The sequence below is a fragment of the Ovis aries genome, chromosome 22 (genome assembly GCF_016772045.2).
Source record: "Ovis aries strain OAR_USU_Benz2616 breed Rambouillet chromosome 22, ARS-UI_Ramb_v3.0, whole genome shotgun sequence".
NCBI classification, from domain to species: domain Eukaryota; kingdom Metazoa; phylum Chordata; class Mammalia; order Artiodactyla; family Bovidae; genus Ovis; species Ovis aries.
In genome coordinates this window covers 36,666,284-36,694,015 of record NC_056075.1, presented here as the reverse complement: position 1 = coordinate 36,694,015, position 27,732 = coordinate 36,666,284, and the positions used below count along the sequence as shown (strand labels likewise).

General features: G+C 49.9%; 1 protein-coding gene across 2 annotated transcripts in view; it reads left to right on the top strand.

The window, feature by feature from the left end:
- Positions 1-27,732, top strand: part of HSPA12A (heat shock protein family A (Hsp70) member 12A) — a 178,037-nt gene that overhangs the window by 80,387 nt on the left and 69,918 nt on the right. Inside the window, exon 1 of one of the 2 annotated variants that reach the window (XM_027960463.2) lies at positions 19,086-19,282. The exons of the other annotated variant lie outside the window; for it this stretch is intronic. Coding sequence (XP_027816264.1) covers positions 19,240-19,282 — 43 coding nt within the window. The 5' untranslated portion in view covers positions 19,086-19,239. Of the gene's footprint in view, positions 1-19,085; positions 19,283-27,732 lie in introns of those variants that run through there. 2 annotated transcript variants of the gene reach the window in all.

The following is a 27,732-nucleotide window of genomic DNA, read 5'->3' as shown; positions in this document are numbered from 1 at the left end:
TGACTTTTCTTGGTCCACATATGCCATGAGATAGAAAGAAATATATCCATTCAAAACAGCAAGTTTCCACCATGCATAACTTCAAGTGGAATTACTAAGTTGGCAGTGCCAACCCCTCCTAACAGCAGGATGTGTCTTTCTGTCCCCTGTCATCTCTGTCACCATCAGCAACAAAGCTTCTTTATGCATCTGCCCCATGTCTAGAGCTATGCTAAAGGTGACCATGATACATTATTGTCCCCAAGTTGGTGGCAGTTGAGTATGAGGCGCAGATGTACACAAATCACTGAGTGTAAAGAGAGAAATGCCCTAGAAGGGGAAGGCTTCACTTTGTCTGAGGTGGGGGCAAGGTGAGCAATACCCAGGGAAGAGGGGTGAAGGCCAGCTGAGTTTAAAAGAGGACTCTGGTGGGTCTTTCAGACAGTGTGAACATTTGAGAATATGAGATGCAGAGGGTGTAGGGGAAGAGGGGCCAGATCCCGAGGGCCTTATGACTTCTGCTGGTAAGGGGTAAAGAGGAAGTCAAGATTGAAAGATTTAAAATAGAGGCAAGTCATGATCAGATTTGCATTTTGGCAGCAGCATAGAAAATAGATTTCGAGGGAGGGGTTGGGACCAGAGTCAGGAAGCCCATTGACAGAGTTTAATCCCTAGAGAGATGGCAAGGGCCTGACCTGAGGAGGTGCTGAAGGGGCAGAAGAGGAGTGAATGTGGGTGTCTGTGGGGGTCTGGTGACCCCCAGCATGGAAAAGTGGGGTGCAGGAAGGGCCAGTTGCTTATACTGCATCACAAACTCGGAGAAGAACTGAGCTTGTGTGTTCAGAGCCCAGCGGCAGTGCCTGGCGTGTAGAGAAGCTCAGTTATATTTGCCTGCCTCTCCCCACTCTTATTTTCTCATATCCGTAGCAGTCACCTCCAACATCTCTCCTCCCTTTCCAGATCTGCAAACTTCCTTCTTAGTGTCCATTCTTTTTCTTTTTCCACCTTCACCTTTTAGATTATGGCTGTTTTTCTTCCTTTCCTTCTCTTAAAAAAATAATTCATTTATTCATTATTTGTTTAGTTTTGGCTGCGCTGGGTCTCCGCTACTGAGTGCAGGCTTTCTCTAGCTGCAGTGACCAGGGGCTACTGTGTGGGCTTCTCATTGCAGTGTCTTCTCCTGTTTCGGAGTATGGGCTCTAGAGTGTGGGCTCAGGAGTTGTGGTGCAGGCTTAGTTGCCCTGCGGCACGTGGGATCTTAGTCCCTGGACCAGGGATCGAACCTGTGTCCCCTGCATTGGCAGGTGGATTCTTAACCACAAGATCACCAGGGAAGTCCCTTCTTTTCCTTTTTAACTCCAGTGAGGTTTATAGTTTTCTTTCCCACGTGCATCAGCTTGTCTCTAGCTTCTCAAGTTTTGTTTGTATGTGTGTGTGTGTGTGTGTGTGTGTGTGTGTGTGTGTGATTTAGCCTTCATCCCATTAATATCGTAGAAAGTCAACACCAAGTACATACACAGAAGCATCCTTTTAGAAGCAAGGAGAGGGGAAGGCTATGCACACTTACAGTTTAATATCATTTTTCTAGTCATTTTGAGCCATGTTGAGCCACGTCAGGTACCCAGCATGAGCCATGCTTTTCCACCCATCCTGTCTCTTAGCCACCTATCCCACATCTACTGATTCAGTTTTAAAGAGTCATCAATTGATTTAATTCTGACTCTAAAAGAAAAAGATACTATCTGCTGAAAATGTGGGAGATGTATATGGAAAAAAAATCACTCATATCAGCGTGTAGAGATCACCACTAGTAATGTGTCTTTTCTTCCAGTGATTTCAATGCACATGTAGTTATTGTAGAGAGAGAAGTAAACCTATATTATTTATATTTATCTGGATATGTGGATATGCCAGATGATCCTTCAATCTGTAATCATTCAACTGAATAGATCATTCAATCTATTAATCGTTCAATAGAATCTGACATTTTTTGGTACTTACTGCATGCCAGTCACCTGTTCTATGCACGTATATTAACTCATTCAATCTTCATACCATTCCTATAAAGCAGATTACTCTCCCTGTTTTAGAGATGTAGAATCTGAGATGTCAAGAAATGCCAAAATCACACTGTAAGATATCCAACCCAGGCCTCTTTTTAAAAAAATTTCTGTTTCTTCTAAGTTTTTTCTTTGATGTGGAACATTTGTAAAGTCTCTGTTGAATTTGTTACAATACTGTTTTCGTTTTATATTTTGTTTTTTTGGCCAAGAGGTATGTGGGAATTTAGCTCCCTGACCAGAGGTTGAACCTGCATCCCCTGCACTAGAAGGCAAAGTCTTAATCACTGGATCACTAGGGAGGTCCCCAGGCCTCTGTTTTAACCTGTGACCTCCATTAGCTGCTATTCTTTCTTCCTAGTTTCAGCCTAAAAAACATTCTGTCTCTCAACGTGACTGTATTTGTACAGCTTCATCCAGCATGTGTGGACTTGCTGAGTCTCATTCTGGAGTCACCCTGTGCTGTGGAAGAGAAGGGTGTTTGGAGGGAGGTCAAGTGACCCCAGGGAGAGGAGCCTGGCTGTCCATACACGTGCGCTTAGCATGGACCTAAGTGAGCAGTTTCCTGTCTGGGGCCTGGTCCTCTCCCCATCGCTCAGAACGCAGAAGGGTCAGTCCTCCTCCCGGGGGACTTCTCCTCCCAGGGAGGCTCCAGCTATTGATCCAGCTTAGGAACGAGGCGTAATCCAGGACACCAAGGCATCTGTTCACAGGGGGAGCCCAAGGAGTCCTGCGGACCTCCTTCCATTGGCTGATCAGCCCCTTCTGTGCCTGAGTGAATCAGAGAGTGACAGGGACTGCTTGGTTATCAGCCAGAGCACTGTCGAGGTCCCACGTCTTAAACTTAGCCTAGAACAAGTTATTGCATTTTTCTTGTGCCTCAGTGAACTCATTCGTAATAAGATAATATTGGTATCTTCCTCTGGGGTTGCTGGGAGAGTAAGTGAATTAAACATAACTCACAATAACCCGCATAATCCATATAGCCCACATATAATCCATATAATCCACATAACCCCCGATAATAATAATAATAATATAGAGAGTCTAGAACCAAGCCTGGAAGCTCATTCATAAGCACTCAGTAAATATTAGCTTTTGATATTAGCATAACTTTATACGCAGAATATCCCAACCTATGTTCATTGGAAATTGCATTTTCTTGTTGTCTCTCTACTTGTAGACCCTGTGATTCCTCCAGGGCAGGGACCAGATTTTCCCACTGTTGTATGGATCCTCAAGGCCTGGGTACATACTAGGCCTTCAATATATGCTTGTTTTAGTGCACAAATGGGTGAATGAATGAGTGAATGAACTCCCAACAAATAAATCGATGAACATTTGAAAATGATTAGCAAAGTCTGAGCATTTAGCAGATTCTCAATGGGGCATGTGACTCAGAATGGGCTGAGAGGTGGCCGCAAGCTTGGGCCGGGGAGAGTAACCCCCACCCTGCACGGCCCTTGCTTGGGGCCTCCAGCACCAAGGCCAGCGAGCTCGGGGAAGGGCAGCATTCTGAGCTCACTCCTGGGGCCTCAGAGGGCCTTTTGTGCGGACTGACATTTCGTGTCCAGATGTGAAATTCCTTGGCCCCAGCACAAGGTTGAATGTGTTGGCTCTAATGAAGTATTTGCTGGAGCTCTTTTGCTGTCTGAACTCACACACCCTCCGATCAGCTTGTTTTGAGAACTGCAGTTTCAAGAAACAGCAACACTATTTAGGAACCAAATCAAATGGGGAGGGTTGGAGCAGTGATGGAGGCAGGGTGTGGTTCCTCGCCCCTTCCAGGAAGGAAGGGCTGTCTCAGGGCAGAATTTAGAGAAAAAGGGAGATAGAAAAGAAGGATAAAGCCATAAAGGAAATCTGAAAAGGACCAATGCCTCCCTCACTACCCATTCACGTAATACAATGTTTGACTTTTCTGCATGCCAGGATCTGTCTGTTTTCAGGCATCATTTTAGTGGTTATGATCATTATGTATATATGCTTCTTCTGTTCTTTTTCACTTCATATTATGTTGTGACATTGTCCCACATTGCTACACCTTAATATTTATATTTGTAATCTTATTCAATTATACTCCTTGCATGAAAAATACATTCAACTGTACTCCTTTAATTTAAGAATACATAGATAAATATATGGGTTTTCCAGGTGGTTCAGTGATTAAGAATCCACCTGCCAATGCAGGAGCCACAGGAGATGCAGATTGGATCCCTAGGTTGGGAGGATCCCATGGAGGAGGAAATGGCAACCTGCTCCAGTATTCTTGCCTGGAAAATCCCACGAAACAGAGGAGCCTGGCAGGCTGCAGTCCAAAGGGTTTCAAAGAGTCGGACACGACTGAGTGACTGAGCGTGGATAAATGTAGTTTTTTTCTTTTGATGTAGAATACATTTCCATGAATTTTAATTGATTGAAGTGTTTTTAATGTAACCATAATAATTTTCTAAATTGTGAACCTACTAGGTGTACCATGGCACTATGTATGTATGTTTCTATGAAAGTATAGATTTTAACATAATCTCATAATTATCAGATATATATTATTGATTCACAGTTTTATAATTTACACCATGTTTATTAAGTGTTTAATCACATACACGCATGCATGCTAAGTCGTCCAATTGTGTCTGATTCTTTGTGACCCCTTGGACTGCAGCCTGCGAGGCTCTCTGTCCATGGGAGTTTCCAGGCAAGAATACTGGACTGGGTTGCCATGCCCTCCTGCAGGGGATCTTTCCTACCCAGGGATTGAACCGGCGTCTCTTATGTCTCCTACACTAGCCGTAGCGTTCTTTACCACTAGCACCACTTGGGAAGCCCTTAACCATATACATACATGTATAAATTACTGATGAGATTGATAACTTTTCATGTGTTTAGCTGTTTGCTTTCTCCTTGGGGATATTTCTTGGTGATCTTTGCATATTTAGTTCTCATACTTTAATAATCATACGCACTGACTCTCCTATTAGATCACATGTGATGCCAACTATTTCCTCATCTTTTTTCCTTCTAACCTCACTTTGTTTTGTTTCTGAAAAGCAGAAACAATTTTTGGGGTTCAATATTTTGTTGTTGTTGTTGTTTTTCTTTTTCTTTAACTTCTCTTGCTCTGAACATAGAAGCTTATCAGGACACAAGACAAAATGGAAAATGAAGAAAATGACAGACTTTTTAGAAGGTAAAATAGATAATGCCTTCTTACTTTTACTCAGACCTTAGCACTTTACATCCTCAGGGAGAGTTAGGGATTTAAGACAGTACGTTTTCTCCTCACTTTATGGGTGAAGACTGTCCAGGGGCAGACTTGTTATGGGAGGACCCTACTTCCTTCTCTGCCTTCTACCTCCTGCCAGCTTGGGAGGGCCTTCGGTGGGATGGTTTTAAGCCCTGGCTCTGTAGCCAGTGGGGACTGAATGGCATGTAGCTGACCCATGTAGGGGTGTGGCAGGAAGAGGCTGACCTGTGGACTCACCATGTTGCCCAGGAAGGCTGTTCCAGTCCTGTGTATGAGGCCAGCTGTCTTGTGAAGGTGAAATGAAATACCGTAAGTCAAATGGTTGGCTTGGTGCCCAGCATAAAATAAGCAAACACCAAAAGGAACTGATGATGAAACTCAGTGTCACAGTCACTCTTTACCATGGAACATCCATTCTCCATCACTGAACATTTACTATGTGGGAGCCCCTGCAGGTGACACAGTGCTAAAGAATTCGCCTGCTGATGCAGGAGATACAGGAGTCCCAGGTTCGATCCCTGGGTCGGGAAGATCCCCTGGAGGAGGAAATGGCAATCCACTCCAGTATTCCTGCCTGGAAGATTCCATGGACATGGACATACCTTCTGCCATGGTAGGTGGGCTACAGTCCATGGGGTTGCAAAGAGTCAGACATGACTGAGCACACACACGCACACACAAACATACAGCCCCTGGGCCAAGCATTCTATACACATTGCCTCATTTAATCTCAGCAGCACTAGGCGCTGGATGCAGTCATTATTCCCATTTCACAGATGATGAAAGTAAGGCTTCAAAGCAACTGAGGTCATGAAAGTGGCAAAACTGGGATTCCACTCCAGGTCTGTGGCAGGCAGGATGACATAGCAGTGATGATTTTTATGTGCTGCACAAATGGGGAGACTGGATACCAGAGAGCTTGGTGACCTGCCCGAAGCTGCACAGGAAATATGTGCAGCCCCTGGTTCTTGGAGCTGGGGGTCTGGAGACCAGGTCTGGTGCTGTCTCAGTGCTAAAACTGTGATGACCTCTGCTGGCAAAGTGCATACAGTGTGTCTGGTGCTCTGGAGTCTTCTTGGTCCTTATCAACCTAGGAGGAGATCCTGGAGAGAAGCTGGATGGGACCCAGGATGGCCTGAGTCTGAGGTTTTGGCTCTGGACACTCAGGCCTGCTGGTCATAGGTTTGCTTCTGGATTCACAGACGTGGGCCAGCGCTGGGCTGGGAAACATCACGGCCTCCTTGTCCTGGCTCCACTGACCACCAGATTGTTCTTCTCACAAGTGGTTGACATCCTTGGCCAGCTGAGTAGGGAAGGCTGAGACTTCTTTTTTTTTTTTTTTTTAATTTTCCAAATCTGCAGACTTTCTGAGGAGAGGCTGATTTAAAAAAAATCCTACTGGGAACTGTGTATACTCTTTTAGAAAGATGCCTCATTCAGGCAAGGTGGGACTCATGACTGGGAACTGGTTGCAAGTAAAAGCCAATTGTAATGGCCAGCATTGATGGAAAGCTTCCTTTGTTGAAGGAACTGGGTTCAGTATTTTCAGTATTATCTAATGTATGCTCCAGTGGCTCAAAAGTATGTGGTTTTGTCAACGCTCCTTTACAAGTTGCTTAGAGAGGATAGGTGACTTACCCAAGGCCACACAGCTAGGAAAGGATGGAGCAGAATTAAACCAGTGCACGTGGGCGTGCTCAGTCATGTCTGACTCCTTGCGACCCTTTGGACTGTAGCCTGCCAGACTCCTCTGTCCAAGGAATTAATCCAGCTCCCAAATCCACACCCCTTAACCACTCTGCTCTCTGCCCACTGCCTTCCAGAGCCTTGCTCCCTGGTGGGAGAGGCAGAGGGTAGGTGAGGCCCAGAGCATACCCCTGATAAATTTTGCATGCTTGCGTACCAGTCAAGGGCTGCTTAAATTTTGACTGTGTTTCTGTTTCTATCCTTTCCACTGATACTAGGAGCTCCTAGACGGCTGAGTCCATGTCTGGCTGGACTTCGTGTCCTAGCACATGAGGGGTCTGCACGTGTCTGATGGAACTAGAGAAAGGATGGGAAAGAAGGCAAGAAAAGATAAATGGATAGCTAGGTGTCTTAGCTGATTGGCAGTGGATGTTTTTGGAAATGGTGAGATTTTAATGCAAACTTTAAAAGAAAGAGGGGATGGACCCATTTCCTTGACTTGTTTTAGAGCATATACTTTACTGCCAAGCACTGCTAGTCAGTTCTGGGTGACTCCTGGCTCTGCCCCTTATAGCTCCAAGACTTTCGGCACGTGACTTGACTTTCCTCAATGTCCCCATCTGTAAATAGAGGCTGATATTAATTTATACTTCTTAGCGGGAGGGCTGAGAACATTAAATGAGCATGTTTATATAAAACTGTAAATGACAGCTACTGTGATTTCTTCCTAGGAGAGTCAATTTCACTCAAAGAGTTCGTTTTAGTAATTTGGGTGATAGGTACTTGGGGGTTCATTATAACAGTCTCTCTACTTGTGTTGATGCTTGAAATAAGACATTTTAAAAACAAGTAATAGAAATTTGAGATTTTGGTTTTGTTTAGAAAACAAACGCAGATGTATCATTGAATAGAATGCAAAGTATACATGCAGTTTTAAAGTAAAACACAAAAATAAAGGAATGGCTTAAAGCAGCCCCTTAGAATTACGATCTCAGTGAAGGCTACTCCTGATCTCACCAGGCCATCAATTTTTTCATCTTAAAAATGTTGAGACTAGTGATGCCTCCTTCCGAGTGCTTTATGATTCAAACAAGATGTGAGTATGCTTTCTAAACTATAATTCTGCCTTCCACATTCGACAGTTTGTTCATTCATTCAGCATGTTTCTTGAGGCTCTGCTAGGTGCCAGGTGCCAGACAAGGTGTGGGAACACAGCTCTGCTCAACTTTCCACGGGATTCAGGATAGACCCTGGCATTCTACTGAGCTCAGCCTGTTCAGGTACAAATTCTGACTGCTACTTATCCCTGGGTAACAGGGTGGGCTTCAGTTTCCTTGTCTATAAAATGGGGACAATCATAATACAGTTCCTTCTTCTGCATTACGGTGAAGTTTGAATGGGGCTATAGAAGTGCCTAGCAGGGTCTAGCACAGAGCAAGTGCTTAATAAAAATTTATTATTACTACAGCCCACAGTGAGATTATAGCCTAGTGGAGCAGGCTCATAATAAACAAATATAAATGGCTTTAAAGTATACATGTGCTGGGGAAAAATGGTGTGGAGTGATAAGACATGGAACAACAGGTGAGGCCAGGGAGGGCCTCTCTAAGGAGCTGACCTTTAAGGCAAGTCATTGGATGATGTAAAACAGGGCAGAGAAGGGGGCAGAGGTGGGCAGAGAGGGGGGCAGAGGTAAGCAGAGGGTGAAGCAGGAAGATGGGTTTGCTGTAGGGTCACAGAAAGCTGGGCAGGTTGTGACCTGATCAAAAATCCCATGGACATCCTAGACGTTGTGGGTCTGCATTTTTTTCCCCTCCATTTTTCAGCACCTGAAACGAGTGTGTTATTTTAACTAAGTCAGGACATTATACCGGTTTTCCAGCAGTTGGAAGTCAAGCGTCTTGAGAAAGAGGCTTCTAGTTCTAATTGTCACAAACGTGTCATCTGGGTTTAGAGGCTCAGGAACAGGAGAATGGGACCTGGGCTGTGACTAGGATGAGGCAGGCAGCGTAAGTGAGGCCATATAGACCTGGGAAACAGGTTTGGGTTTGACCCTAATTCCAATGGGAAGTCTTTTGGTGGGGGGATATGGCCAGATGAGAAGTGGATCTCTACAAACTTCCCAGCCATCTGTCAGACGGCTTCAGGAAGGTGAACTGAAGGGAGCACATGAGTAGCGCTGGAGGGCTGGGGGACCAAAGCTGATGAGAGAGGAGAGGGGTGGTCTGTGCCAGTGTGCAGATGCTGGCAGTGCAGAGAAGTGACACTCATCATTTACTTGTTAACCAGGGAAATGGCCAAGGGAAAGTAAAAACCAAAGGGAGATGTGGAGAAGAAGGCGGAGATTAGGACAGTTGATAGCCACAGGCTATTTCTTTGTGAGCCCCCAAAGTCCTCAAGTGGAGAAGGCAATGGCAACCCACTCCAGTACTCTTGCCTGGAAAATCCAATGGATGGAGGAGCCTGGTAGGCTGGAGTTCATGGGGTCACTGGGAGTCAGACACGACTGAGCGACTTCACTTTCACTTTTCATTTTCATGCGTTGGAGAAGGAAATGGCAACCCACTCCAGTGTTTTTGCCTGGAGAATCCCAGGGATGGGAGAGCCTGGTGGGCTGCCATCTCTGGGGTTGCACAGAATCGGACACGACTGAAGCGACTTAGCAGCAGCAGCAGCAGCAGCAGCGAAGTCCTCAAGCACTCCCAGTTCCCCATCTCCTCACTCAAAGTGCCTGTGCTTAGCTCCCACTTGGCCTGGAGCTTTGTCCAGACTGAAATTCCATCTGAAACATATGCATCTGGAATTCTCCAATGAAAGGAGTGGGGATGAACAAATCTCAGAGGCTGGGACTAGAGGGAGGTGCAGGTGGAAGGGCCAGCGTTGGAGCAATGGCTTCACTTGGGTCGGCCCCAGCTGTTGCCTGGAGATGGTGGTGGTTGGGGGTGGCATGTTGGCTCTGAGCCAGGCACTGTTTGAGTCCCCAACAGCACTGTCTCCAACAATCTTCCTGCCATGTGAAGTGCCATCACTGTCTACATTTTACGGGAAGAGGTGGAGGCTTTGAGAAGGTCTGTAACTTTCCCAGGGTCACCCATGCTTGTCTGATGCCAGAGCCTCACCAGCCAGTGACATCACAAGCTGCTTCCCGGACAAGGCAGCCTCCTCCACACAGCCCACTTGTAGAAGAGCTGCCGTTTTGTTCCGTTGCTAAGCAGCAGAGGCTTTGGAGTTTGGCTATTACTCTGACATCTAAGGGACCTTGGCTGAGCTTCAAGGTGTTGAGACCCTGGAGCTGTATGAGGGTAGGGGTATGGGTGAATATTTGGGCATGGTTCTGGGGAGAAGAGCCACAACTCTCAGTTTCCCAAAAGGGTTTTGTGGCACCCTTTCATCCAAATAAAGATAAGAGACTCACTGGCCAAAAGTATACATTTTGGCTGTTGTGTTTCTTCCAGGCTTAGAACAGTGCCTGGTACATAGTAAAATCTCAGTCAATATCTATGAAACGAGTAACTGAAGGCCTATGGCTTTCAGAGGGCCTCCCTGGTGGCTTAAATGGTAAAGAATCCACCTGCAATGCAGGAGACCCCAGTTCGATCCCTGGGTTGGGAAGATCCCCTGGAGAAGGGGATGGCTACCCACTCCAGTATTCTTGCTTGGAGAATTCCATGGAGAGAGAAGGCTGGTGGGCTGCAGTCCATGGGGTCTCAAAGAGTTGGACGTGACTGAGTGACTTAACACTTTCACAGCTTTGAGAACTGAAGGATATCTTTTCATGGGTTATTGGGAAAGACTTTAAAGCCCCCTAATGTAACCTCCCTGCTTTACTAGTGAGAAGATCGAGGCTCAGAAATAAGATCCCACCAGGCCAAGCTCAGGGACTTGGTGACCCAAAGATGAATCTCCTTTCTTCTCAGCCCAGTGCTCCTTACGTCTCTTTTCCAGGCAAAGACTGTGATGACAAGTCTGCCACCAGGAAGAAAATGCACGATTGTGCAGACCCAGAGGGCACACCAGCCTGCCTCTATCTAGTGCAAATGCTCCTGGGATGGAGTTGAACCATCTGGCTAGGCGGCTGCTGAATCATGGGTGACCAGGCAGCACCATGATTGGGGAGACTTGGTTATTCAAGGGCTCTTCCTGGCATTTGAGGCTGTAGGTGGCTGGATCTGCTCAGATTTATCTTTGCACTGTACGGAATGCTCTTCGCCCGTTACAGGATTCTAGAAAGTTAGAGAGGCAGGATCCTTGGGGTCAAGATGCCAAAGCATGGATATCATCATCTACACTGACAGACACTGTTAATCATTACTGAACTCCTTTGCACAGAGCTAGAAAGGGCCTCAGTTCCTGTACCACAGCTCCAGTCAGTCATGACCAATCAATCACAGAGGGAGCCGTCTCCTGCTGGGCCTTTTAAAAGTTAATCCTTTATTTGGATGCACCGAGTCTTAGTTGGGGCATGCAGGATCTTTTATTTGCAGCATATAAATTCTTATTTGTGGCATGTGGGATCTAGTTCCCTTACCAGGGATCGAACCCAGGCCCCCTGCATTGGAAGTGCAGTGATTAGCCACTGGACTAACAGGGAAGTCCCTGGGCCCTTTGTAGAGGGGAACCTGGGGTGGGGTGGTGGGGTTGGGGGGCAACTGAGCTGAGCTTGGAGGCAGGGGGCTGGAGTCTGGCCCCAGATCTGTCTCTAATTGTGTGACTTTGAACCAGAGATTTAGTGTCTCAGAGCCCCAGTTTCCACTCCATTGTTGATTTATTTGACCATTTATTTATTTCTTCAACAAATATTTATTGTACACCTACTGTGAGCCAGGCACTAGACTGTGAGCCAGAGAAGATGAAAGAAGTAGTTTTTCTCTGTAACAGGAAACCTTCTGGCCCTAATAGTCTATATTTCCTTGCAGCTCTCGCGAAAGCTCTCCTGGCCATGCCATCATTTCAGTTTTCCTTCCCTGAGCCTTGTTTCACTGTGCATTGTCCCCCTTGGGATGTGTTTTCCTGAATGTTCTATTTTATCATGAACCAGGAGCTTGCAGAACCAGGGTTTGAGCAGTTCTGAGAATGTTGTTGAGAGAGTAACCACAGACGTTCATTCTCCTGTTTAAAATACTTACCCAAAATATTTGGATAACCCTTCATTACCTGAGCTGGCATTTCTAAAGTTTACATTGCAGGTCTGAGTGACTGTAATATCTTGAGAGATCATTTCCTCTAGCCCTTGAATTTCTTTCCTGCAAGAGTCATGCAGCAGTCCACGCTGTATACGTGAAGTGTGTTTTGGAATGTTAATGGAAGTACTGATTCACACCAGATGGGATGGAAATCCAAGGGAAAAGGATGTATAAACGGTACATGGTGATTCGGCTATGAGGCTGGATTTTTAAAATGTACTAAAGGTCAGAGGTCAAGAACCTGACACATGTCCAGGCTTTCCCCATGGGTTTCTATGTTGCCTTAGCTCATCTGACTCTTGCTCTTGTTATAAAGAGTCATTTTTAGGATATTTAGCTTATAGACAAAATTCTGGTGGCATATCATAAAATCCAGAGCAGCCGTTTACTGGAAACTTCCCACATAAAAGCTCAGATTTGGATGAGTGTCAGTGTTTCTCAAACTTAAAAAATTTTTTTTTCGGATAAACATTAAAAAAAAAAAAAGCCACTCACCCCCGAATCTTCTGTGTGTCTTTGCCAGCCAAGAAAAGTTTGCTTAGATCCATCCTATAATTTATGATACACAAAGAAGAGGCATTTTTCTGGTTCAGATTTGCAGGTTAAATAATAAGAATTCCTATTTACTGCAACAGATGTAGCCCAGCCCTATGCTGAGAGTTTTACATACATTATCTCCCATAATTATCCTACCGATGATTCTCAGCATTTTTACAGATGAAGAAACAGACTTAGGGAGGTGTGTCCCCAGGTCACCTGAAGTGGGCCGGGAGAGGCTCAGCCCAGATTTGGACCCTGGTCTGGCTGACGCCCATGAACCATGCTCTTCTCCACTCTGCTTCCTCCAGTTGTACGTCCCCTGTCCTGGGTCCCCATGAGCCCACAGGACCAGCACCCTCCGTGGTAGGGTCCATCAGCAAATGTTTTGCAGTCTTGTCTCAGTGGGTGGGCCCGGAGGACTCAGCCACCACCTTCTACCACCCACAGCACACCTGTCCACGTGTCAAGCCCTTTCACAGTGGGCCGTGGCTGCAGGAGACAGGCAGTGTATGCTGACTGCCCGGTGGAGTGGTTAGCTAGCTGGGCCACTGGGCTCCGGCTTCTACTTGCATGAATTAATATTAAAGGAGGGAGGGTATGTCTTTGTTTGGGTCAAAGAACAAAGAAGGAGGCTATGGGTGGGAGATGTCTGTGGGTTGGTGAGTGAAAAGGATCTTGGAGAGGATGAGAAAGGTGAGGGCCTGAAGTTGAGGAGGCTGTTTTTCTTCAAGATTCAACTGTCTTGAAGTGTCTGTTCCAGGCACTATGCCAGCATCTGGGGGATACAAAGCCTATCCCCAATGGTAGGCATGACCCACCTACCCTTGGGTTGCTCCAGCTGGAGGTGGAAATGGGCAGCCTGAAGTTGAAAAAACCTGAATTCTCCTCTCAGAGTTATAGTCTCAGCTCACGAACTTGAGGTGGCCTTTCTGGGCCTCGGTTTTGTCATCTATACAATGGGTTAATAATACTGAACCCTGAGTTGTGATAAGTGCTAGGATAGGAAGGCTTGGGGATTCAGGTGCAGAGTACAGGGGAGGGCCTTATGCTGTCTTGGAGGGCTTTTTGGAAGAAGTGATATCTAAGCTGAGACCTGGAGGAGAAGAGGGGCTTACTTAGCAAAATGAGTGGAGAATGCACTCCCAGTGGAGACATTGGCCTTTTGGAAACCTGAGGACAGATCCGTGTGGCTGGAGTGACCAGCATGAGGGTGCTGGAAGGTGGTGACTTAGCTCTGGCCAGGGTCTCTTTTTGGGACCTGAAATTGATATTGGTAGAAGGGGGGCATCATCACTGCCCCAGTGGCCCAGAGGGTATAGAATAAATCATATGGAGGCTGCTGTGGGAGGGGAGCTGGATGGGACTTGCTGCCAAGTTGTTACTGTGTAGTCACTAAGTTGTGTCCGACTCATTGCAACCCCAAGAACTGCAGCACACCAGGCTTCCCTGCCCTTCACTGTCTCCCGGAATTTGCTCAAACTCATGTTCACTGAGTCACTGATGCCATCCTACCATCTCATCCTCTGTCCCCTCTTATCCTCCTGCCCTCAGTCTTTCCCAGCATCAGGGTCTTTTCCAATGAGTCAGCTCTTCGCATCAGGTGACCAGAGTATTGGAGCGTCAGCTTCAGCATCAGTTCTTCCAGTGAATATTCAGGGTTGATTTCCTTTAGGATGGACTGGTTTGATCTCCTTGCAGTCCAAGGAACTCCATGCAGCCAAGCAACCTCTCATAAATCTGACATTCTCTGAAACGTCTGGGAAAGCCCCCAGGAGTCAGTGTAACATCCCGAAGGTGGGCTTGGTCCTTCTAGCCAGGCGAAGCCTGGTGTGTTCTGATTTCACTAACTGTGTCAGTTCATCCACCACCGAGCATTTGTTGAGTGCTCGCCGTTCCAGGCACTGCTCTGGGCACTGGAATACAGAGGTGAGCACCTTGGTCCAACATCCTGTCTTCATGGAGCTTCCTTCCCTCCTAGCTGGGAGGAGGCAGCTGCTTACATGGAATGGCCTGGGAAGGTGGCAGTTCCCAAAGTCAGTGAGGGAGCAGGGCCCATGACTATCTTGGGGAATGTGACCAAGGAGAGCAGAGGCCCTAAGAGGGGGCCAGATTTGGGGTGTTCAGAGGAGTGGGGTGTGTATTTTGGTTTGAAGGAGGGGAGAGCTGAAGGAGAGTCAAGAGATGTTGGGAGGGCAGTTCCTGTTGGCTCTAGTGGCAACAGAAGGGCAATAGCTCTCGTTCTGGCAGCTGTTGGGGAAGAGACCATGGGCATCAAGGGAGGGCAGAGGAGACCTTCCTGATGTCCAGTGGCAAGAGATGGACCTGGTAGTCCAGTGGTTAAGACTTCACCTTCCAATGCAGGGGGTGTGGGTTCCATCCCTGGCTGGGGAGAGAAGAGCCCACGTGCCTCATGGCCAAAGCAACCAAAACATAAGGCAGAAGCAGTGTTGTAACAAGTTCAATAAAGACTTTTAAAATGACTCACATAAAAAAAGAGAGAGAGAGCCGGACTTGGCCTTGAATACAGCTCTTCTGCTCACGGCCAGAGGAAGCCAAGCAGGTGCCTCAGCCTTTGTATGCTTCCATGTCCTGGAAAACGGCGAGGGCCACCTCCACGATTAGGTGAGACCAAGCCCAGCACCTGGCTTGCTTAGCGTGCTCACCAGGGCAATTCCTAATTACCGTGATGATTATTAAAGCCACGAGAGGGCAAGCCCAAGGCAGCGTGTGCCTTGCCTTTCACGCTCCCTGAAAATCAAAACAGTCCGCTCTCTGCCCACAGTGCGGGCCTGTGTGTCATCGGCCATCTTCCTCACTCTCTCTGCTGTCACTGCAACCGGGAGTCAGCAGAGAGGGCAGATGATGCCCAAGGCCTTTCCACAGCAGGTGACAGGAGGCTCGGGGCTGGGGGCTGCCTGCTGCTGCTGACAGCTCGTTGTCTCAGCAAGCAAGCTGCTTTGATAAGGAGAGGGTGCTCTCTGGATTCAGACAGGCTGCTCATTGGAAAAGACCCTGATGCTGGGAAAGATTGAAGGCAGGAGGAGAAGGAGGTGACAGAGGATGAGATGGTTGGATGGTATCACCGACTCAAAGGGCATGGGTTTGAGCAAACTCTAGGAGATAGTGAAGGACAGGGAAGCCTGGTGTGCTGCAGTTCCTGGGGTCACAAAGAGTCAGACATGACTTAGCGACTGAACAACAACAAAATCCCAGCATAAGAGAGGCAGAGGTAAGTGGGAGAGATTGAAAGAGGTCATAGGAGAAAAATGGACCTGGAGAGGTGAGCAGGGCAAACCGGATTCCTAAAGAACGGACTGAGGGGGCAGGACAGGACCTAGGGGTCCAACCAGTGAGGGGGCCCTGCAGGCCCATAGACTGAGAAATGATGGGTCCTGGACTAGGAGGCGGCCTTGAGGACAAAAAGGAGATTTCCAAGGTCAACTAGGCAACACTTGACTTGGAGACTGAACAAACTTGGATGGACGCAGAGGGACCCATGAAAACTGATGCCCAGGTGTGTGGCTTGGCAACTGGTAGGTGGTGCTGCCTTTTTACTGAGCCCCAGCACCTGGGAGGGAGGGCAGCAGAGGATGAGTTGGGTTTTGGTTGAGTGGGAAGGGCCTGAAGGCACCCTGGGGAGACTCTCAAGAGGTCTGGAACCCTGGAGGAAGGTGCAGCCCTGGGTGTGAAGGTGAGAGTCTGGAGATAAACGGAGGAGCATCCTGAGTGCTGAACTGCGTGGGCAGCACAGTGTCGGACTCTTTGCAACCCCATGGACTATAGCCTGCCAGGTTCCTCTGTCCGTGGGATTTCCCAGGCAAGAATACTGGAGTGGGTTGCCATTTCCTTCTCCAGGGGATCTTCCTGACTGAGGGATCAAATCCGAGTCTCCTGCATTGTAGGCGGAGCGACTGAGGAAGCCCAGCAGACAGTGTAGAGAGAGGAGAAAAAAGAGAGGTGTGCGTATGAAGAATACCATGGGAGCCTGGGGATGGGGGCAGTGTCCTGGCTTTCCTTGGACTGATGGCTTTGGACTGGGACCTTGAAGGATGTCTGGATACGTGCAGGTGGAGGAGGGAAGTGAACGGGGTGCCAACAGAGATGGCCATGGCCGAGGAAGGCTGGTGGAGGAGTCTTTTGGGAGAGACTACTGAACGGGAAGTCTGGGCTCCTTATGGTGAAAGGTGTTGAATGTCTCTCTCAAGAGTTAGGGTTTTTTCCCTATGGAAGAGGGGAGCCCAGCATGATTTTGAGCACAAGAGAGACTCAGTCAGAACCGTGTTTAATAGAAAGCTCTTTCTGGCATCACTGCCCAGGCAGGTGTCCATGTGACACTGATGCTCAGTGGAGAGAGGGCTGGGGGCTGCCCTTGCCCTCTCATGTTCTAACTTAAGGAGCCTCAGCCTGGCCATTTTTGCGAAATCAGGACATATGAGCAGAACAGGAAGGCAGCTGTAGGGCTGATGCAGGGCCAGTGGCAGCCCTTCCGCTCTTCGTCCTGAGCCTGGTTGTCCAGGCTGTCACCGTAACAGCTGCTTCAACCCTTCTTCTTACTCGCATTTGGGTGTTACATACTCCTGGCCTCCAGATCATCTCTTGGGTCTGCCCCTGAGCTGGTGGGTGTTGTCTCCGCAAGCAAGCTGCCTTGGTAGGGAGAGGGTTCTCTGGGGGAAGACACTGTTCTCTACTCTGGGAGCCCCCTTCCGTATGCTCGTACTGCCCACTGCCCTGCCCAACTGGCCTTTGTCCACTTTTTAAAAAGCTTCTGATTTAATAATATCTAATATTTATTGGACTGCTTATCATGTGCCAGACTCCAAGCGAAACATATTAAATGCATCATCTCATCTAGTCCTCTTCAGTCTTAGGAAGTGGGTTCTCCTGTTGTACCCATTTCACAGATAAAAATACTGAGGCTCTGAGAGGTAACTAACTTTCCTGTGGTTTCATACACAGCCAGAGACTATACATTTGGGTTTTTACAATTAATTATTTACTTATTTATTGGCTGCACTGGGTCTTCATTGTTGCGCAGTGCTCTAGCTTCTCATTGCTGTGGCTTCTCTTGTTGCAGAGCACAGGTTCTAGGGCTTGCTGGCTCCATAGTTGTGGCACACAGGCTAAGTTGCCTCCTGACACGCGGGATCTTCCTGGACCAGGGGTTGAACCTGTATCCCTTGCATTGGCAGGTGGATTCGCAACCACTGGACCACTAAGGAAGCCTGAGATTTTTAATGTACGCAGATAGATAACAAGTTCATCCTTTTAACTCATCACGCTACCATTACTTTCTAAGCAGACCCTGGTCTCCAGGCTCTCCCTGTAGCCCTCTGCCTACCCCATCCTCCGTCAATCGAGTGCATGATGACTAAAGGCTAAGTGCCCTTTGGGAGCTGTGGCCCATCTCAGGGCGGAGAAGCTGGTGGTTTTGACCTGGGTGAGATTCCAGCCTGGGCAGTTACTTGCTATGTGTGTTCTTGGAATCATCACTTAACACCTTCAAATCTGTTTCCTTATCTGCAAAATGGGGATCTCTGGTCCAGAGAAAATGAGATAAGGCTCTTAAGGGCTTAGCATAGTGTCAGGCACTAGGGGAAGGATCCAGTAACTGTGATCGTTAAAATTTTATCATAGCCTCGTTGCCTCTTTGCATAGCGGACTCAAAAGCCACCTGGCCAGGATCAAACAGGTGCGGGTGGCGCGTGTGTGGAGCCAGAGGACAGGGAGAATGAATCACTGACTCGCAGTCCCTGAATTATTAATGTCGTTATTCTCAGATTGTAAGGAGGGCCCAGGCGGAGCCCATATATGGAAGATTCGGTTCAGCCTCTGCAGCAGGCGCCTCCCGCTTCCGAGTTGCCATGGAGTCCGGCAGGTGGCCTGGAGGCTGATGCCCGCGGCGATGCCCAGAGCACGGTCCGCGCACCGGTCCTCCGCCCGCGGCCTGAGCGCTGGCGGCGCCGGGTTCCTCCTTCACGCAGATCCTTGACTGTTCCTCTGGGACCCTGGGGGAGCGGGTGTCCTCTGGAGAGTGGGGTGCCTGTGCGATGCTTGGTGCAGGACTTCACACCCTTCCGTTCCAAAGGCCGGACGCTCCGCGGGGCCAAAGGGACCTGACATCCAGTCCCTGCTGCTCGCCCATCAGAGCGCCCAGCGCGCGCCTGCATCCGGCCAGCTGGCAAGACACCGGGCCCGGGGCGCGCCCATCACCCCGGGCGCGGCCGCCTCAGGGGCGAGCCCCGGAAAGGAGGGGCCCGGCTAGGCGCGGCGGGTCCGGGCGGGAGGACCCCGGGCGCTCTGGCTGGGCCGGACGCCGCGCCTTCTTTCCCCAGCGGGCCGGCGGGGCGGGGCGGGGCGCTGGGCGCGGGGCGGGCCCGGGAGGAGCGCGGGGAGGAGCTCGAGCTGCGGCGGCGGCCTCGTCAGACCAGTGCTCCCGCTGCCCGGCTGTTCAGTCCCGGCCCGAGCGCCGCCGAGAACACGCACCGGGACCTGCACGGGCTCGGACGCCGCGCCGGGGGCTCCTCTCGCGGGCGGGGGCTGCGCGACCATGGCGGACAAGGAGGCCGGCGGCGGCGACCCGGGGTCCCGAGGTGAGCGCGCGGCGCGGGGTCCTGGGGTGCGGCGGGGCGGGCCGGGGAGGGAGGGGGCGCGCTCGGCCCGGCGCCCCGCAGCCCCATCGCGGGTCGCGGGAAAGCAGGCGGCCCCGTGCCCGCCTTCCCCAGCCCCCTTCCCTCTTAGGGTCAGGGGCAGCACCGCGGCGGGGCCGGGAGTCCGGCGGGGGCGGGGGGAGCTAGAAGGTGGCCCGCCGGTCACGTGCTCCGCTCCGCGCTGGGGTGCGGACACTGCGGCGAGGACCGCAGCCCCCTCCCGGACACCTCGCGGCCCCCGCTGCGGGATGTCGCTTCCTGCGGGGCCCAGTGCGAGTCTGGAAGAGCACCGTCTCCCCGGTCCATCCCCTGAATGCTCTGCGGGGGACGCCCGCGCTGGCCATTTAAACGGCCGGCCTCGGGTGATACGGTGTCCCCGGCCGCTCATTTTCGTGATTCAGCGAGGCGAGGGTGGGAACCAGCGGGAGTCAGAGATTTGGACCTGTTCTCTCACCCCGCCGAGGCCGGGAGCGGCGCGCCCCGAGTGCGGGCTGTAGTTCCGGGCCCTACTGCAGCCCATTCTCAACCGCCGCCCATCCCCCGGGGATTCTCAGGGCCGAGCAGGAGCGAAGCGGCCACCTCTCGCCCGGGATTGCGGCGAGGAGACTGCGCCCGGGGGAGAGGACAGACGCTCGCATTTCGCAAATGTGCCAGGGCTGCTTTCTTGGGGGAAGCGTGGCTCGGGCTCAGAAAGTGAGGGGAGGGAGGGCGGGTAAGGAGAGAGACGGGACCTGAAAGCAGGGGAAAGCAGAAGGGCACCTCTTGGAGCCCAGAGCTATAAACCAGGGCTTCGCCAGTAGAGGAGACGGGCTGGCCAGGATTGCGGGTCCCAAGTGGGGAAAGTTGGGCGCAAGGAGGCTGCCGCGCGTCCCTGACCTGCAAAGCCTCAGCAGGAGCAGCTGCGGGATGGGGAGCGTAGCCCGGCGGCTGCTTCCGGAGCGACTAGGCAAGCCTCTTAGAGCGGATGAAATCGAAATGCCCGAGGCATAAGAGAAAATGCCTCCAGCGGAGGAGCGCCCGGCTCTGCGGGGACCCCAGTACAGCTGGGGAAACTGAGGCAGGGGTCAGCACAGCCGCCCGGAGAAGTGTCCTCCCGGCCTTGGGGTCTGTGGCGGTGTCCCCCGCCCTCTGCTGCGCTCGGAGCCGCACCTGCCCCCTCCCCAGCCCATTGTTCCTGCGGATCTGGGAGGTGCCTCCGAACTCGGCACTGCAGTGGTGGGGGAGCGCTGGGGGGAGGGAGATCCTGACACCGCTCACTCCCGGGAGGGACGTGGAGAGTCCAGGCGGGGCCCAAACGCAGCATCCCGAATCTGCCCCCCTCCCCTCCTCTTCCTGGGGAGGAGGTGACAAACGCCCGCAGTGGGCTGGAGGATGTCTTTTGTCTGAACATCACTCAGCAACTGGTTTGATTTATCTTTTCCCCACCCCGTTTCCTTTAATTTGGAAAAAAATATATATAGGATGAAAGGGAGGGACATCAGAAAGGCTAAGGATTGCTAAAGCTTAAGTTAGGGAACCAGCTTCTTGCTTTTCCTGCTAGAAGAGTGAATGGCTGTACCCAATGCAAGGTGGGCCATAGGGCTTGTCAATCAGAGAGTGAGCATAAATGTGCACTAACCTCCCCACCCCCACTCTGTCTGGTAAAAATGGAATTTAGCACACTTACCCTGCGCATGGGCTTCCCAAGTGGTGGTAGAGGTAAAGAACCTACTTGCCAATGCAGAAGAAGTAAGAGACTCAGGGTTCAATCCCCGCATCACGAAGATCTGGAGGAGGGCATGGCCACCCACTCCAGTATTCTTGGCTGGAGAATTGTATGGACGGAGGAGCCTGGTGGGCTACAGTGCATGGGGTCACAGAGAGTCGGGACACAATTGAAGCGACTTAGCACACACCCTCCACGCACACACACACACACATACACACACACACACAGAGGCACTGTGTAGTTGTCTCTCCTCGGGACAGAATCGAAGCGACTTAGCACACACCCTGTACACACACACACACAGACACACACACACACATGGGCACTGTGTAGTTGTCTTTGCTCCCCATCCAGTATGTGGATACATGCTGGGTGTGCTGGGCCACCTGCCACTGCTGCCTGCCCTTTCTAGAGTGTCTTCACTTTCCGGGCCCTGTGGTTCAAAGTGCACAGTGACAATCCCAGGCACATGGACTTGGGATACAGAAAGAGTGTCCCTGGTAGCTCCCTGCTTCTCTCTGGCCTCTACCCCTTCATCTATAAAATGAGAGATATTAACAGTATCTCATAAGAGCAAGGTGGGCTGCCATCTACGGGGTCGCACAGAGTCGGACACGACTGAAGTGACTTAGCAGCAGCAGCAGCGTAAGAGCAAAGCCTGCTTAGCCACCACCTGACACACCTATTCCTAAGGCTTCCTCACTGCATATTCTGTGCTGGGCGATGAACATGTGTTATTTTAGTTTTTGAAGCTGCACCAGAAATCTGTGACCAGCATTGCCCTTTTACTGGGTAGGAAATAAAGCCTAGGTAGAATGACTTATCCAAGGTCACACATCTAATAAGTATTGATTTGGACCCAGGCTGTCTGATTCCAGGGCTCCAGCCCTTCACCACCATCCTGTGTAGCCCCTGTGGGCCAGTGATTACCAGTCTGTTAGGGACATAAAGATGATTGTTCTTCAGGGGATTATTTCAAGATTTCTTTTGGTGCCAGAGGCATCAAAGTGGTTGGGACCTGTGAGCAGTGGGAGCCCTGGGTGGTGGGGTATGCTAGAAGGGCTGGTCATAAAGCTTTTACCAATAAATCAAGTGGGAATGGTGGTGGGGAGGTGCCTGTGAAACAAGTATGTCAGGTTGGTAGTAATTGAAGCTGGGTGGTGGGTACATGACCATTCATTACTATTCTGTTTGCTTTGCATGTGCTTGCAAATTTCCTTAATAGAACATTTAAATTAGTTAATTTATAAAATCAGAAGGGCCGCCCTTTAACCCCTGGAGCTTTGGACCGAAAAGGCTGAGATGACCTTCAGTCTTGCCCCCGCCAAGAGCTGAGCTGGTTGACACCTGGAGCCCTAGAAGGATGAGATGAGATGCAACAGGGCGGGGCTGACTGAGGCTGGACTAGCTCCTGTGGTGACCGAGTCAGGCCTAGATGTGGTCAGTGGAAACCAGGTAGTTGCTCCAGGCTCGGGGGAGGGTAAGAAAATGCACAGTCAGCAGGGGTTTTGCCAGGGTTGAGGGTAACTCTGGAGGTGGTGCTTTGGACTTTGGAGATGGGATTCTGACTCTTTGCAACCCCATGGACTGTAGCCTGCCAGATTCCTCTTGTCCACGGGATTTCCCAGGCAAGAACACTGGAGTGGTTACCATTCCCTTCTCCAGGGTATCTGCCTGAGCCAGGGATGGAATCTTGGTCTCCTGTATTGCAGGCAGATTCTTTACTGTCTGAGCCACCAGGGAATCCCACCATCCTGACAAGTAATCATAATAAAAGTAACCATTTAAAATAATGATGTTTACTGAGGACTTAGTTTATTCTAAAATCTAAGAGCGTTGAATTATCTTATTTAGTCCTGATCACATTTGTTATTGCTTCCCTGGTGGTGCAGTGGTAAAGAATCTGCCTGCCAGTGTAGGAGATGCAGGAGACTCAGGTTGGATCCCTGGGTTGGGAAGATCCCCTGGAGAAGGGAATGACTATCCACTCCAGTATTCTTGTCTGGGAAATTCCATGGACAGAGGAGCCTGCTGGGTTATAGTCCATGGGGTCGTAAAGAGTCGGGCACTGTATGGAGAGAGTAACATGGAAACTTACATTACCATATGTAAAATAGGTAGCCAATGGGAATTTGCTGTATGTTCAGGAAACTCAAACAGGGGCTCTGCATCAACCTAGAGGGGTAGGATGGGGAGGAAGATGGGAGGGAGGTTCAAAAGGGAGGGGATATATGTATACCTATCTGATTCATGTTGAGGTTTGACAGAAAACAACAAAATTCTGTAAAACAATTATCCTTCAATTAAAAAATAAACTAAAAAAAAGTCCTAACACAACTGAGCGATTGCGGACGCACACACATTTGTTCCTGGATGAATGACTCTACGAGGGGGCCCTTTCCCCCCAAATTTGCTGAGGAGAAAGCTGCCAGGTTAGCATGGCACAGCTGGAAATGGGCTGAGTGAGGGTTAGGAGGTGGTATCCCAGCACATGCGGGGCTCTCAGGGAATTGTGCTGAGTGTCTGAGTTATTGAGTGTGACTAATAGAGCGTGACTAGTCGCTGCACTTTCCTGTGGCCACTAAACTACAGGTGGACGTAGAAGGTGCTGGCTGTGGCTCCCAGAGGAGCCGGGAAAAGGCTGAAGTGATGCTCTGGGTATCATTAGGTAGGGCTGTAGTCATGGGATTCACATCCATGTCCATACCTGCCTGGCAGCTCTGTCCCCTGTCACTGTGATGTATCCCTTGTGCATGATTGCCAAACCGCCTCCTGCGTTTCCCAGAGCCCTGTCCCCTTCTTTGGCCCTCATGCAGTCCCCCCTGTCTGGAACATCCTCACTTTTCTCTAGCAAACTCCTGCTCATCCTTCAAAACTCAGTTCAGGTAGCACTTCTCAGGAAGCCCTCCTAGACTCCTCCTTCTGGATGAGATCCCACCCGTGTGGTCCAGAGCCTTTGGTACTAACCCTTGGTGATCCCAACTCATGTTCAGTTTTACATGCGAATATTCCACTGACTTCCCCAACAGCCCTACGTGTGCGTGCTAAGTCGCTTCAGTTGTGTCCTTTGCGACACTATGGACTGTGTCCTGCCAGACTCCTGTCCGTGGAATTTTCCAGGCAAGAATACTGGAGTGGCAAGAATATCTTCCTCCAGGGGATCTTCCCGACCCAGGGAAGCCCAACAGCCTTATGAGGTTGGAGAGTGTTATTATTAACCCATTTTGTTGATGAGGCAGGTGAGGCCTTTGAGGAACTTGGTATCTTGAATGCTAGAGTTGGAGCCTAAAAGCTTGTGCTCTTTCAGTCCCTTTTCTCTCAATGCGGGCAGGGACTATGCCTTTCATTTCCATACTCTTAGGAAGGGTTCCGGTCCCATCACTTCATGGCAAATAGATGGGGAAACAGTGGAAACAGTGGCTGACTTTATTTTGGGGGGCTCCAAAATCACTGCAGATGGTGACTGCAGCCATGAAATTAAAAGACGCTTACTCCTTGGAAGGAAACTTAGGACCAACCTAGACAGCATATTAAAAAGCAGAGACATTACTTTGCTAACAAAGGTCCCTCTAGTCAAGGCTATGGTTTTTCCAGTAGTCTTTATATGGATGTGAGAGTTGGACTATAAAGAAGCTGAGCCCTGAATAACTGATCCTTCTGAACTGTGGTGTTGGAGAAGACTCTTGAGAGTCCCTTGGACTGCAAGGAGATCCAACCAGTCCATCCTAAAGGAGATCAGTCCTGAGTGTTCATTGAAAGGACTGATGTTGAAGCTGAAACTCCAATACTTTGGCCACCTGATTCGAAGAACTGACTCATTTGAAAAGACCCTGATGCTGGGAAAGATTGAGGGCAGGAGGAGAAGGGAATGACAGAGGATGAGGTGGTTGGATGGCATCACTGACTCAATGGACATGAGTTTGAGTAGACTCCGGGAGTTGGTGATGGACAGGGAGGCCTGGCGTGCTGCAGTCCATGGGGTCGCAAAGAGTCGGACACGACTGAGCTACTGAACTGAACCGAGGAAGGGCATACAGTAACAGTAGGCACTCAATAAATGTCCTACTGTGTGTCGAGTGCATCTCAGTCTGCAAGCTGTGAGGGAGCACCGCAGTAGGGAATGGCATCTACAGTCCTGCCCACTCGACAGGGAAGTGGGCGCTTCTAGAAACTCAGATGCTCAGCAGTGGGCGGAGGCTGGAGAGGGAGGCGGGTGGGGCTCTGTCAACCCTTGAAGAGATGCGACTTTGATTCCAACAAGGCTGTGAGTGACGACTCAATCTTGTGGGGGCGAAATGCTCTCCTCACACAAATAGTCCTCTTTGGTGAGGGAGAAAGCGTCTTTATTATCGCGGTGCATAATTAGGATGGCAGGGAGGAACCAGAGCTTTAATGAATGAGCAGCATGTGGCCGGGAGCGCTCGCCTCCCACCCGGGTCTGGGCCTCGCCAGGAGAGCAGGGTGGGCCAACAAGATGATCTGGAAGAGCAAGTACTGCTCAGAAATGACCCTGACCGCACCGCAATGGACTGGACTCCGCAAATCCTCCCACATACCTTTTATTGCAAATAAGTCCCAGTCCCCGCTCTTGGTCAGATGTACCCTAGAAGTGCAGGGGGCTGGAGGAGCAAAGTGGCTTTGGAGCCCTAAGACTCTGGGTTGGTTCCACCTCAGCTTTCCTTGCCTGGTCAGTGAAAGGGGTGCATGATGCCTGCTGGCTCTGTTGTGGAAGTAGTGAAGATCATGGGTGGGCAGAAGGCTCTTGAATGCCTTTCAATACCTTTCTCAACTCTGCAGATTCCATTGCTGGGGAGCAAGAATGGGGGCAGCTGTCATCCAGGGTTGGTCTGGAAGAGGTGGTGTCAGGAGCCACACTTTTCGGCCACTGGACACTCCCTGGTGTTAGTTACCACTGGTGGTTCTCTATCCAGGCTTCCTATTAGAAGTACTTGGAGAATGTTTTAAAATTCCTGGTGCCCTAGTCCTGATACCCATCCCAGAAACTATTCTATCCAGACCTCTTTGGGGGAGCAGACAAGTTTGAGAATCAGTGAGTTTTCACATGTCTGCATTTCAGACTTGGGACTTCAGCATGTGGTGGGAGGAGAGCAGGGAGCAGCTGACACGGTCCACTCCCCAGTGCTGGACTGTCTGAGTCAGCAGGGAATTTTTAGCACCAGCCTCGTGTTAAATACTTCACTTTTATCATCTCACTTAATCCTTATAAATTCTCCATTAAGTGGGTGGTTTTACACAAGGGGAAACTAAGGCTGAATCGAATTAAGTGCATCCCCCTCTCTGTGACCTTCCTCTTGTGGGTGTTGCTAGAAGAGAACTCAGCCTCTCAGAAAAGCCTCCTCAGACACCTCCTATCCTCAGGGAACTGTTTCTCAGTCTTCAGTCACTTGTGCGTGTTGTTGTGAGTGTGGGCTCATTGGTGTCCAACTTTTTGCGACCCCATGGACTGTAGCCCGCCAGGCTCCTCTGTCCGTGGGATTTCCCAGGCAAGACTGGGAGTGGGTTGCCATTTTCTTCTCTGTCGGCCACTCTGTTCCTTGTTTGTGATTCCACCAGTGTACTGACTGCCCAAACTGTAATGTACTGTATGATTATTTAAAAAATTGACCTACTGTTTTTTTTAATGCACTTATTATAAGAGTCTTATTTATATCACTTCCACAATAGAAAACTTGTATCACTTACCATAAACAGAAAGTAAAGGGAAAGTGAAAGTGGCTTAGTCGTGTCTGACTCTTTGTGACCCCATGGGCTATACAGTCCGTGGAATTCTCCAGGCCAGAATACTGGAGTGGGTAGCTGTTCCCTTCTCCAGGACGTCTTCCCAACCCAGGGATTGAACCCAGATCTCCTGCATTACAGGCGGGTTCTTTACCAGCTGAGCACCAGTGAAGCCCAAGAATACTGGTGTGCGTAGCCTATCCCTTCTCCAGAAGATCTTCCCAACTCAGGAAATTGAACTGGGGTCTCCCTGCATTGCAGGAGGATTCTTTACCAACTGAGCTATCAAGGAAGCCCTAACCATAGCCCAAATGGTTAGGGCTATGGAACCTACACAGAGTTAATAAACTTTAGGCAGATGCTGCTGCCGGGAGAAGGTTTTGTACTAAGACTGTGCTCTGGGGGCAGATGGAGACTAGAGAGTTTTACAAGCAGTCAAGGACATGGGATCATTAGACTCTTTCATAGAATCAGACTCACGAGGAACTTGAACAGGATGAGAAGAGCTTTAGGAATCACCTGGGGCAGGGTCATTAGAATTCTCATTCCTGGACTTTCTGAAATTAGGCCCACCAGGGAAATGGGGCCTGGGGATATGTTTGCACAGCCCATCAGTGAGTCTTCTAATTGGGTGAGAATTAGTGTGAAATGTGACTTCCTGGTCCCTGGCCACCAGGGGAGTTGGGGCCCTCCCTTGGAGTTGGTGTGTATGTCGGGGGAGGGGGGGGGTTGGGGGTGGGGGTGAGGGTCGTCTCTGCACTGGAGTGTATGGCTCTGGGTTGGCCAGGTGGGAAAGAGAGAATGTTCCAGTGGGAATTTACAGGGGAAGTCACCTTGGATTCCAATCCTAGCTTCACTGTGTACCAGTAGTGGGATGCTGGGCAAGTTCCTTACTCCCCCTCCCACCTCAGTTTCCACATCTGTAAAATGGGAATAACCTTTGTGC